At 35.4% G+C, this 13374-nt stretch overlaps 1 protein-coding gene across 3 annotated transcripts in view; it reads right to left on the reverse strand.

The window, feature by feature from the left end:
* Nucleotides 1-13374, reverse strand: part of LOC311622498 (putative ATP-dependent RNA helicase DDX60) — a 76931-nt gene that overhangs the window by 13709 nt on the left and 49848 nt on the right. For all 3 annotated transcript variants that reach the window (XM_084883719.1, XM_084883720.1, XM_084883721.1), the window contains 5 exons: nt 12585-12743; nt 10911-11055; nt 8162-8314; nt 2840-2944; nt 2001-2201 (listed from right to left, as the gene is read on the reverse strand). In XM_084883719.1, the coding sequence (XP_084739845.1) occupies nt 2001-2201; nt 2840-2944; nt 8162-8314; nt 10911-11055; nt 12585-12743 (763 nt within the window). The remainder of the gene's footprint in view (nt 1-2000; nt 2202-2839; nt 2945-8161; nt 8315-10910; nt 11056-12584; nt 12744-13374) is intronic.

Raw genomic sequence — 13374 nt, forward strand, 5'->3', positions numbered from 1 at the left:
ATACAAAAGACAACTAAACATTCCTATTATAGAACAGGGTGCTATATATACTTATGTACAACTTATAATAAATTATGTTTTTATATTTTCTTAAAATATATTTTTATTGATTTCAGAAAGGAAGGGAGAGAGAGAGAAACATCAATTATTGATTGTCTGTCTCCTGCACATTCCCTACTAGGGATTGAGCCTGCAACCCAGGCATGTGACCTTGACCAGAATTGAACCTGGAACCTTTCAATCTGCAGGCCAATACTCTACCCACTGAGCAAAATCAGCTAAGGCATGTTTTTAAAATATTTTTAACTAGTGGCCCAGTGAAAGAAATTCATACACGGGGATGGGGGTATTGCTCAGCCCAGCCTGCACCCTCTCCAATCTGGGACCCCTCAAAGGATGTCCTATTGCTGGTTTACAGGGGTCAGGTCTAAACTGGCAGTCGGACATCCCTCTCACAATCTGAACTGCTGGCTCCAGTCGCTCATCTGCCTGCCTGCCTGCCTGATTGCCACTAACCACTCTGCCTGCTGGCCTAATTGCCCCCAACTGCCCCCCGCTGCTGGCCTGCTTGCCCCCAAATGCCCCCCAACAGCTTGCTCACCCCCAACTGCCCCCTGTTGGCCTGATTTTCCTGACCCTCCCTCCCCACTGGCCTGCTTGCCCCCAACTGCCCCTCTGCTGGCCTGCTCACTCCAAACTGCCCCCCCTCCATTGTCCTGCTCACCTCCAACTGACCCCCACTGACCACCTGTAAAACCCCAACTGGTCCCCCTGCTGGACTGCTTACCCCCAACAGCCCTGCCCCTACCAGGCTGATCATCCACAATTCCAGTCCCATCCTGGCCTGATCACCACCCCCAAACCAAGTTCCCAGCCCCTCCTTTTATTTCTTTTTCTGTTTTTTTTGTTTGTTTGTTTTTTTCTCTCTCAGTGACTCCTCGAGCAGAGACCAGTGCCAGCTGGAAGCAAGTATATGGGATTTATTTATTTTCTATAATGAAACTTTGTAGCCTTGAGCAGAGGCCAGGGCCAGCCAGGGAGAGCAGGAAGCTTGGCTTCCTCCATTATTGGGGCAACCCAAGCCTCCTGCTCACTCCATCTCGTGGCCTACGCCATCTTGGTTGGGTTAATTTGCATACTCGCTCCTGATTGGCTGATGGGCATGGCTTGTGAGTGTAGCAGAGGTATGGTCAATGTGCATGTTTCTCTTTTATTAGTGTAGATTAGGCATTGAATATTGCTTTATTATATTACTATAATTATTATTTATTTCAATTAGGCATTCCATAATGTTTTATATTACGTGTGTGTGATAGAAAATGATAATAAAATATTGAGGGAAAGATAAATAATTACACCTTAATATATGATAGATGACAAGTAAAATCTCTCTATATAAAAGCACAGTGACAAAGAATGGTGAAACAACCAGAACTACCCTGAAATAACCAGTGGCTATGACATCCATTGCAGCAGCCAACCAGACTGATCTGGGCCCCAACTGCCCCTATCCCCCTGGCCCGGTCCCTGATCAGGGGTGGGCGGGCCAGCCAACTGCCTGCGGCCTCTCCCCACTGCTGGCCTGGCCCGATTGGCCCTGGACCTCTAGGGTGGTATAAAAATGTAAAACCAAGAATTATGAATGTTTTAGTCTCTTTTACATTTTTAAACCATTAGTTATTTATTTGAATTTTTTTTAATTTAATCATATATAATAACAGGGGAAGAAAAAGTTTCTTTTCTAATATATACAGAACCCAGGAGTAATTATAACAGGACAACCATGGGCTTAATTTTCCAAATATGTGAAAGCATGAAAATTAAAAGCATGTTTTTGGTCTGAATTAGGGCATTTATAAAGTAGAATCAAATGTTACAGGAGTTTATTTACAGCACATTAATATTTTATTCACTTCAACTTATGTAAATTATGTAACATAAAATTAAGCTTAAATAAAACTGATGTTGATTTAAGTTCTTTAAATAAAATAAAAATGTACCTTTGCTTTGGCATCCTCCTTGTCATCTGCTTTGGCAACTAAAAGCATAAGTCTGAGAACCAAGGTTATACTTAGAGGAAATTGACCTTTCAGTTTGGGCACATTCGATTTTAAGAGCCTTTCTATCTTAGGTAATGGAATATCATAGAAGAACACATTTCCTATAAGATCTTCTCCACGTCTTCCTGCACGACCAGACATCTAAAGGGATGATCACATAACACTTTTAAATCATTTCAAGTCTTATCTCTATAAATAATTAATATCTAACTTACCTATACCACATAAAACATTAAACTTTCAAAAATCTTGAAAGAATCTTTGTTGCTTGGTATATTAATTTTAGTAAAGTTCAACATATTATTTTACCTTACAAATATATTATTAAAGTGTGCTTGCTTTTTAAGTAATGCCTATGTTTTCAGAACATGATTTTTAGAGCAGGGGCAATTTCAGTCTTTTTACCAAAGTATTTCCAGAAACTAGCCTGAACTGAGAACAATGTAGACACTCAGATTATAATTGTAGGTGCTTAGCACCTTTTGAGTTCTCAGAAGATGTGGTCACCTCTTCTTTCTATTATTGTTGTTTGAGTTTAATGATATTTATCAAAGCAGGAATATTATCAGATAAACTAATCTTTTATCCAATCGATAAGTATTCAAAATGTCTTTAAATGTAACCATATTCATGCAATGTTATATATCCAGGACCATTTAAAAACATTGTTTTATTTTAGTCCAAATGTTTTAAAATAAATGTGGTTTTATTTTGGCTTATTGAATAAATGTTCCCAATCTCCAATATGCAAATATAATATAGGCAGGTTGTATAAATACCTGTCGAAAGTTTAAGGCATCCAAAAAAACAGAGTCTTCCATAAAAACAACAGATTTACATGGCATATTAATTCCCAAAGCAAGGGTGGAGGTAGCTGTTATCACCTGAAGATGAAGGATAACAACAACAACAACAACGACAATAATAATAAAGTTAACATAGAATACATAAATGTGTGCATAGTCTTTAAATATTGACTAGGTTAAACCCTGTTAAATTAGTTTTCTTGAGTAAAACTCCAATGGGCAGTAGGTGTCACCAAAAATACAGATGCTTGCTTTCTTTTAGAATATTAATATTTTCCTTAACAATTACTTAGAATTTTTGTATTGCAAAGTGATGTAAAATCACAGCCATCCAGTAAGCTCTTAATATTTTTCATAAACAAAAGCACTAGATTGTAAAAGGAATATTGGTTTTACATGAAAACATTTCTAAGAAAATAGTAGGGGATAAACTCTGAGAGTGCAGAAACCAGGTCACATCAAGATTAAAAAACCACTTTAGCCTTGGCCAGGCGGCTCAGTTGGTTGGAGTATCATCTCATGCACCATAAAGTTGTGAGTTCTATCCCAATCAGGGAACAGACCTAGTTTGTGGGTTGGATCCCCTTTTGGGGTACTTATGGAAGGCAACCTATTGCTGTTACACTCTGACATCGATGCTTCTCTTTCTCTCTCTCCCTTCCTCTCTTTCTAAAGTCAATAAACATATCTTAGGGTGAGGATGAAATCAAACAACAACAAAAATACCCACAACACTTTAAGCAGTTTAAGAAAACGTGGAGTAACATGATATTAATATTTATAAAAATGCTTCGGTTAGTCTGTAAACTAATTTTAGGAGGTGATGAATGGAAGATGAATGATCTTATAGGAGCTTTTAGATTATTCTGGAGAAGATCCGATGGTATATTGAGTAAGAAATGGTATTCCCAACTGAGTTAAGATGTTCGTATAAAGGGTATTTCCTGGGATTTTGCTTTCTTACTTCAAATTGAAAATACTATTTTTATTCATATTGCTTAGTAAAAACTGAAGCAAACAGCTAGATATTGTCTTATCTCTATCTTATCCCAACCCCACTTGAGGTTACTTATACTCTTTCTTGCTTCTCTTTTCAGTTTTTTATACAATTTTCTCTAAGTACTAGTTTAGTTCTACCACATAACTTCAGCTGTTCAGTATTTTATTTATCTATCAACTCTATATTTTCTTTATTTCCATTATGCTTTTTTCTTTATATATTTTTGTACTGTGATTATGTAAAAATGTTAAATTAGTATACCTTTCTAATGGTGGGACATTCTGTATCTCTAGCAATGATTTTATCTTAAAACAGATTTTAAGATAAACCTAGCCACATTAGTTTTCTTTTGGTTATCATTTACATTAATTTTCCTTTCAATTCTTTTTTCCCCCCAATGTGTTCCATATAATCTACACCTAGTTGGATATTTTGTTAATTAACTTCAAAAATGTTCCTCTTAATTAGAACCATTAAGTTACTATGAATCAGCTTATCTATCATCTATCTATATCTATATCTCTATCTATCTCTATATATCTATATCTCTATCTCTATATATCTATATCTATCTATCTATCTATCTATCTATATATATATAAAAGGCTAAGTGACCAACCATCCATCCATCTGACTGATTGACCAATCGACAGGCCAGTATATATGACACACACTGGTAATTTAAAAATAATGTTGACTCATGCATGTGCAATACATATAAAGCTCTTGCTGGCACCAATCACACATGACCAACAGGCTGGTACACTGACGCACACTGACAATTTAAAAATAAACAGTGGCTCACACATGCGCAATGCATATAAAGCTTTCACTGGTGCCAATCACATGCGTGTTTTTATTTTATAATATTATATTACATATACTATTTTGACATGTAATTTTTTGCAGTAACATAATCTTTCTTCTAGTCAATTTCCTTTCAATGTGCACAAATCCATGCACCAGGACACTAGCTTAATATGTTATATTTGATGATCTGGCTACCCTTTTATATGGTTAGTCACAGTGTTTTAAAATTTTTTTGTCTGCTTTCTTGGTTCTAATTCATTCAGATATTTTCCATGACACTTATTTTTCCTCTGTAGTTTGGATGTTCAACACTCAAATTCTGTTCTTTCAGTTGGTACTGACAAATTCATATAATCTGTATTTCTCAAAGTCCAAAATTAATCAATACGTTTATTCTCCCTTTAGATATTACATCAAACAACCTCCACATGACCCAGCTTGCTCTGGATAGAGCATCAGCCTGTGGACTGAAGAGCCGCAGGTTCGATTCCGGTCAACAGTATATGCCTGGGTTGTGGGCTCCATCCTCAGCAGAGGACATGCAGAAGGAAGTCAATCAATGATTCTCTCTCATTACTGATGTTTCTATCTCTCCCCACCTCTCTCTTCCTCTCTTAAGTCAATTAAAATACTGTATCTTAAAACACATACACAAAACACACACACACACACACACACAAAAAAAAAAAATCCAAAAAAACAAAACACAACTTCCACTTCTGAAATATACAGAATTGTAACATAAATTTCTCTTTTTTATTCTATGGTGTTATTTTTATTCAGATAACAAAAGTTTTAATTTCACTATATTTGTGTTTTTCTAGGTTTACTCCTTTATGCATTTTTAAACATCTTTCATTTTCCTGAAATTACTTCAATTTTTTCAAATTTGGAATTTTCTTTTAAGCGATAAAGCAAAATGGCAAACACTCTCAGTTTTTATTTGTCTAAAATTCTCCACTTTGCCCTTATTGTGGAAAAATAATTTTGTTGTGTATAAAACTCTAAGTTGAAAGTTATTTTCTTTAAGTTTCTGAAGATAAAATTTCATTGTTTCTTGCTTCATTTTGCTTTTTAGATTTTTAAAAATATATATTTTTGTTTATTTCAGAAAGGGAAGGAAGAGGGAGAAAGAGACAGAAAATCAATGATGAGAGAGAATCATTGACAAGCTGCCTCCTGCACAACCCCAGCTGTGGATCTAGCACACAACTCAGGCATGTGCTCACACAGAAAAATCAAACTGTCATCTCCTGGTTCATAGGTCAACACAACCACTGAACAACATTGGCCTGGCTTCATTTTGACAAATTGCATATCACTCTGTTACAGTACTCTATTTTCTCAGAGTGCTTTTAATGTGCCTTATTCTTAAGGCCATTTTCTTACAGAATATAGAACATATTAAAACATATAAAGTAAAACTAGCAGAACTACAAAGAGAAACAAAAATTTACATTAACGTTTTCTATTCTCAATATTTCTACTTTGAATAATTGATAGAAGGTAAAAAAAAATTGCCAGTAATATAATTTTAAATTCATAAGCCTCCAGAACACTGAAATCAGTACCTACATAACACATTTTAATGCATGTATATAATATATTGCTAAACAAATTTTATTTTTAGAACCCTTTTAGATTTACAGAAATTTGCAAAGATAATACAGAGTTCCTATACTCTGTATCCAGTTTTCCCTACAATTAACATCTTAAATTGGTCCTATACATTATTAATAACTAAAGTTCATACTTTTTCCAGATTTTCTTATTTTTTACCTAATGTCCTTTTTATGTATCTACCCATTACATTTGCTAGGCATGTCTCCTTTGACTCTTCTTGGTTATAGCAGTTTCTCGGGCTTCTCTAAAAGAAATTGGGGCTCTTTGGAGACATGACTTAGTATTCTAAGACTGGGACTGAGCATCTTACTTTGCCAGCATGTAAAGAAGTGTTTAAAAACAAACAACTCACAATGAGGGAAGTAGGCCAAAGGGCTACAGGAAGCAAGTGAATGAGCTCTCAATTGCCAAAATTGGAACAATTTGAACAAGAAAAAAAGTAAAGTAGCATTGAATTATAATCCAAAGCAGAAAATAAATACCCATGTGCCCATAGTGATATAAATATATGTTGGATACATAAATAAATGAGAGAGAGAAGGGACACAGCTCTTCTACAGAAGAATTCTAAATAATTTATGTAGATACTTCAACTATAAGGAGGTAAAGTATAACTAAACTACCTACTCCTTATGCGTGGGCTATGCATAGTGATTTCCTTCCAAGGAGGACAGTATGAAAAGTGAAATTAAAAGGTTACTTTACAGTGGAAAAGTCTAACAAATAGGTGCTGAAGATTAACATCCATAGTGATGTCATGTCCATAATTATAACCCTGAGATAATATGACGAGAATAGCACGTTACTTCTGTGATCTTCCTTCAAGAAACCCATGAGATCCCATGTGATCACGAGAAACACATCAGAGAAATCCCAACTGAGTAATATTCTACAAAATAATCTTATCAATTATCCTTATAAGCATCAGGATCTTTAAAAACAAGGTATTTCTGAGAAAGTGTCACATCCAAGAAAGCTTAAAGAGGACTGACAATTAAAATGTTGCATCTTGGTTGCAATTGTGGAACTTAAAAAGGACATTGTAGGAATAACTGAGGAAGTCTGAATAAAGAATAAACTTTAGTTTATAAAAATTTGTCAATATTACTTAATTATAACAAACTAGAGGCCCAATGCAAGAAAATCATGCATGAGTAGGCCTTCCTTCCCCCAGTTGCAGGCACCAGCTTCCCTCTGGTCTCAGCTTCATCAAGAAGGACATCCAGAATGATGCCCAGTCCAATTAGCATATTATGCTTTTATTATTTTAGATGTACCATACTAATGCAAGATGTTAATAAGTGAAATTGGGTGCATGGCATATAAAATGCTCTCCACCTTGTACTCACAACTCCATTTTTTTAGTCATAATACTCAAAATTGTCAAAGTGAAGTAAACAAATATAGTTATTCTGGAAAGAAATTTAGCAATGTATTTCTAGAGCCTGAAAATCACTTTTGCTCTTTGAAACAGTGATTTCACTTTGCAGAATCAGCTGATCCCATCAACAATCAGAAATGATGATATACGTTTACAAACAACAATTTCAACATTAGAATGCTTAAATGAAGTAAATGTGTATATTATAATGCACTGATACAATGTTTATTATGTAATACTAATTAATAATAAACTTAATTATGTACTATTAGGCAAAGTAGACAGGATCTCTGATTGCATATATATTATTTATTAACAATGTAAAATGTATTTAAAGGGATGGAATAGAATATGCTAAAATGTTAGCAGCATATCCCTCCCAGTGAAGAGGTTATGGGAAGGGAGACAGAGTGACCACTCTACTCAGGCCGAAGGAATGAAGGCACTGTGCTTAGGAAAGTTATCCTCAAAGTTCACCAACCTTGACATGCTTCAGTCTGAAAAGCATCTCTACAACTTGTCTTTGTTTATATTCCATCGAACCGTGGTGATACCCAATGCCCCTCTTTAGCAGACTGTGTAGTTTGTAGCATTGTCTTGTTCCTCTCAGTCTGCGTAAGATCTTTGCCAAAGTCTGAAATAGAAGAGTCTTGTAGTGTCAAATGAAAACATCAATCCTTCAACTTAACAATGATGTCACATGTAAAAATACTGTTTAAAAATCAATTTAAAAAATAAATAAATAATAAAAATCAATTCAGAGTTGGACACACTTTAAACAATAGTATGTTTAAGGCCAGAACCCAAAGCCTATTTGCACTACAAAATGAATATTATATTTTAGTAGAGTGGTTTCATAGTACCTGACATTCAAAACTCCATACCTTTCTGACACAAGCAAATGCAACCCAACCATATATATGGTGATCCTTTCTTTCTTCATCCATTTCTTCATCAGGAACATGTACTCCATTTTCTTCCCCATACCCACTGGGTGGTTGAGGCCTAGCCATGATCCCAACTGCTTAATCACTGGACTGAACTAAGGGCTCCAGCTCACCCTGGGGCAATGAGGAAACACTGAAGGGATAGGATAAGAGGTGGGTGAGGGATTGGAGTGCCCTGATGCTAGTACCCAAAAAAATCTCAGCTTAGTCTGACTTGTGACCACCTCAATTTTGTTTTATTTTTGCTGTTAATTCAACTCTAACTTGCTGAGTTTCTTTTTTATTACCACCTCCAGTCATGTCTGACCAGTATTTGTTGTTCGTTCTCTCTTCCTTCCTTCCTTCCTTTCTTATTTCCTTCCTTCATTCTTTCCTTCCTTCTTTCCTTCTTTCCTTCCTTCCTTCCTTCCTTCCTTCCTTCCTTCCTTCCTTCCTTCCTTCCTTCCTTCCTTCCCTTTCTTCTCTCTCTCTCTCTCTCTCTCTCTCTCTCTCTCTCTCTCTCTCTCTCTCTCTCTCTCTCTCTCTCTCTCCCTCTCTCCATGTCTTCCAGTTTATCTTTTCTCTGTTATCTTTGTGTCTGTCACTCCTCCCCCTAAATTTTTCCCTGTTTCTCTCCTGCTGCTTCTACACTTTTCTTCTTTCTCTCTCTCTCTGAAACTTCCTGTCTATTTCTGTATATTTATTTTTCTCTGTCAGTCACTGTTATTATATCTCTTTCTTCTCTTTGTCTCTCTTTCCTAATCACTATTTTTGTTTCTCTCTTTTCTTTTCTTTTTTTTCTTTTCTCTTTTTTTGCCCCTTTGCTCTCATTCTGCCTCTCTTTCTCTCCCTCTCAATTATTATACAAACCATAAACAGGTAATGACCACATTTCTCTGACTATTACAAGAACAGTGAGGTCAACCAGAAAGCATTTCATGCACAACCATTGTTTAACATTTCTGAATGAGCTGTGGCATCAGGGAGAAGTATAAGACAATCATAACTCCACAGTTTCAAGTTTGAAAAACTAGGTACAAGGTAGGTAAAAAACTGACAAGGAAAATTTTTCAGAAGACAAATATGATTTTGAGTTTCTTTTAGCAAGTTGTTGCTTAAGCCTATAACTGAGAGAAAAGAATTTTACATTTGATATTTATATATGTCTACATAAGGGAATAGTTATAATTAACTTCAATTAATAAAGACAGTTTTATAAACATTGGAGTCATACTGTGGTACCAATCGTCAAGCTGCTTTTAATAACTATATAAACTCACACAAATTATCTTAATTTCTCCAGCCTATAACTTTAGTCTCCTATCCATTGTTTCAAGATTAATTTAGATTAAGTATGTTACCTGTTTTATAAATTCCATATCAAAGTATAGACATCATATACACTTTTATGTACTAAACTAGAGGCCCAGTGCATAAAAACTCATGCACTGGAGGGGGAGGTCCCACAGTCTGGCCTGACCCCTCTCACAGTCCGGGAGCCCTTAGGGGTGGGAGGCAACCTGGCAATAAGGGCAAGTCAACATCCCCATCACACCTCTGCTACTGCCACTGCCAGCAGCGTAAGCCTTGGCCAGCCCTGGTTTCCTGAGCATTGAGTGTCCCTGGACGGCTGGGTGGCTGCCATCTGAGGCTTGCCTGTGCCTTGGGCCAGGCCTGGGTGGCTGGGAGGCTGAGAGGACAGGGGGACTCCAGAGGCAGGCACACTGGGCTGAGGGGACTGGATGCTGCCATCTTGTGGCTGTGGGAACTGCCATTTTTGAGGGCAGGAAAGGCAATTAGCATGTTTTCTCCTTATTGGCTGAGGGTGCCACCATCTTTGCAATGGCATAAGGATCAATTAGCATATTCCCTCTTTATTAGATAGGATTGTGCTCCTACAAAGTTGTGCATCCCCAGGACCTCAAGATGTTACTGCATTTGGAGATGGAGTCTTTATAAAGTAATTCAATTAAAATGAAGTCTTTAGGGTGGGCCCTCATCTAATATGATTAGTGTCCTTATAAGAAGAGGAAATTTGAAGTCAGACTCATAAAAAAAGAAGATATGAAGATACAGAAAGAAGATGACCATGTGTAAGCCAAGGGGAAAGACCTTGACAGATCCTTCCCTCAAAGCCCTCAGAAGGATGTGACCCTGCCAATACCTTGACCTCAGATTCTACTCTTCAGAACTGGGAGGAAGTAAATTTCTGTTGTTTAAGCCACTCATTCTGTGGTTCTTTGCTACAGCAGCCTTAGCAAGTCCATACACACACTTGCATTACCCTTTTTTCTTTTCTCTTACCTGATAATCCACAACTGTACGGTCAGTGTAAGTACAGTATGGAGAAATTGCATAATGCTTCTTAAGGTTTTTTTTAATTTCCTTTATTTCAGCTTGTAATAAAATGATTCTTTGAATTCTAGCCAATGAATCTGAATTAAAATAACTGAATATGAAAAATAGGAAAATGAGTAAATATATTGATTGTAGCATGTTCTTTATTTTTTTTTAAATATATATTTTATTGATTTTTTTTTTTCAGAGAGAAAGGGAGAGGGATAGAGAGTTAGAAACATAGATGAGAGAGAAACATCGATCAGCTGCCTCCTGCATACCCCGCACTGGGGATGTGCCCGCAACCAAGGCACATGCCCTTGACCGAAATCGAACCTGGGACCTTTCAGTCTGCAGGCTGATGCTCTATCCACTGAGCCACACTGGTTCTGGCTTTTTTTTTTTAAGTTTGAGGTTATGTATATAAATGCCAGGTAATTCAAACCTCAAACACAATGCCTCTATCAGAGGATATTCATCAGGCCTTAATTACCTCAATTGTCTCTTTATAAACTTACCATTTAAGTACACTTTAAACATATGCATTAATATTCATCTAACATGAAAAAGAAAAACCTCCTGGACCTTTCCCATATCTCATGTCAACCAAATTTTAATTTATTTTTTATATCTATTGGAACAATATTTTTTACATTAAATATGATGGAAATTTTCAATTATCCTACTAACTGCATACAAATGCAAATTCTTAATAGTTGAAGAAGTTAGAAAAATTTTATTTGCTACTCTCTTCTTTTAAACACATACTGTAATTGATTTTCAATATGTGCCAATATTAGCATTGTGCAATGTATTGGAGTACTTCTTAACAAGTCATTACTCTGGTGAAATGACATACGGAGAAACGGTCACCAGCATATTGGGCCATTGGGCTGTCTCAGTCATCCTCTCTAAACTGTTACCCTAAGACCCAAACCCATTTTATATGAACACCCCTATCTCAGAAATAAATCTGAAACAGTAAAAAAAGAATAATTTATTGTATTATGGTTATTATTTCTCTCAAGAGAATGTAAAGATAAATGCTAGAAAAGAATCCTAAGGAGGGTGAGACTTGTGTAACTATTATCAAAGTTATGTAACAAAAATTCATACATAATATTTTTCAGGTTAATTTGTACATTAGAATGAAACAAAAAGACAGGCATTTATTTATATGCTTATGCACTTTATGTCATGGCAATAAAGGCATCAAGATGCAAAAATCATATTTCCTTTGTTGTGTTAAAAGTAAAATGTGTTAGTGAACTTGTTCTGACTAATAAGCTGGTTGATATTCTAATGGCTATCTTTATAAACTATTTATTTTTAGCAATATGCAAATTTGCAATTTCTAAGAAACAAATCTATAACTTGCATTTCTAAGAAAAAGAAAAGAAGCTATTATAACGAAGACAATTATTATAAACTATTGTATAATTACTAAAATATTCAAAAAATCCTCTCTTGGATGTCCCCACAAAAGTGAACTATAATAAATTAACTTGATATATTAACAAAAGAGAAAAAGTCACATTATGTTATAAAAACAAGTTTGAATTTATAATTTATAAAAGCAGCTGAACACCCATGCATTTTATTAAACATTTAAAATTTCACAGCTCAAATAAAAATACTCACGCAGCAATGTTTCTTCTTTGAGATTTTCTTGCTTTCCATAGTTTTTTGTTCAAAATTTTCTTCTCTCTTTCAGAATTTGGATCATCACGAGTAACTTGTTTGCTTATCAAATGTGTAAGAAGTCGTGAAGCTGAATATTCCACTGAGTGAATGTTAAATCTAAATTAAAAATATATGAGAATTTTTAATAATTGCATGTTCATGTCAATCTTATATATATAATATATATTAGATACATCTCATATTACTTATAGCTCTATCACATATATGAGAGAGATTATATACATATATATATAATCATATAAGTTTTATTCATAATCTACCTTTAATTTCACTTTGTAAATCTTGTTTTGTTTCAAATGAAATATAACAAATTAGATGTAGGTTTCCTCACCTTTCCTCTTGTTTAGAATATATACACTTTGATACCTAATCCCTTTGCAGCCTGGCTGGCATGACTCAGTGGATGAGCATCAACCTATGAATCCAGAGGTCATGGTTAAATTCCCAGTCGGTTGTGGGCTGATCCCCAGTGTGGTATGTGCAGGAGGCAACCGATCAATCCCTCTCTCTCTCTCTTTCTCTTTCTCTCTCACTATCCCTCCTTTCCTCTCTCTGAAATAAAAAGATATATATTTTTTAAATGTATTTAATCACGTTAGCCATTATTTTCTCTTCCCACTAAACTTTGAAGCACCTAATGTCTTTATCACACATTTATTTAAAATGTATATATTATGTTATACTGTTGAGGGACAGACTTTATAATTAATAAAAATTTACTGTTTTA

The sequence above is a fragment of the Pipistrellus hanaki genome (genome assembly GCF_964339955.1).
Source record: "Pipistrellus hanaki genome assembly, chromosome: 5".
Taxonomy (NCBI): domain Eukaryota; kingdom Metazoa; phylum Chordata; class Mammalia; order Chiroptera; family Vespertilionidae; genus Pipistrellus; species Pipistrellus hanaki.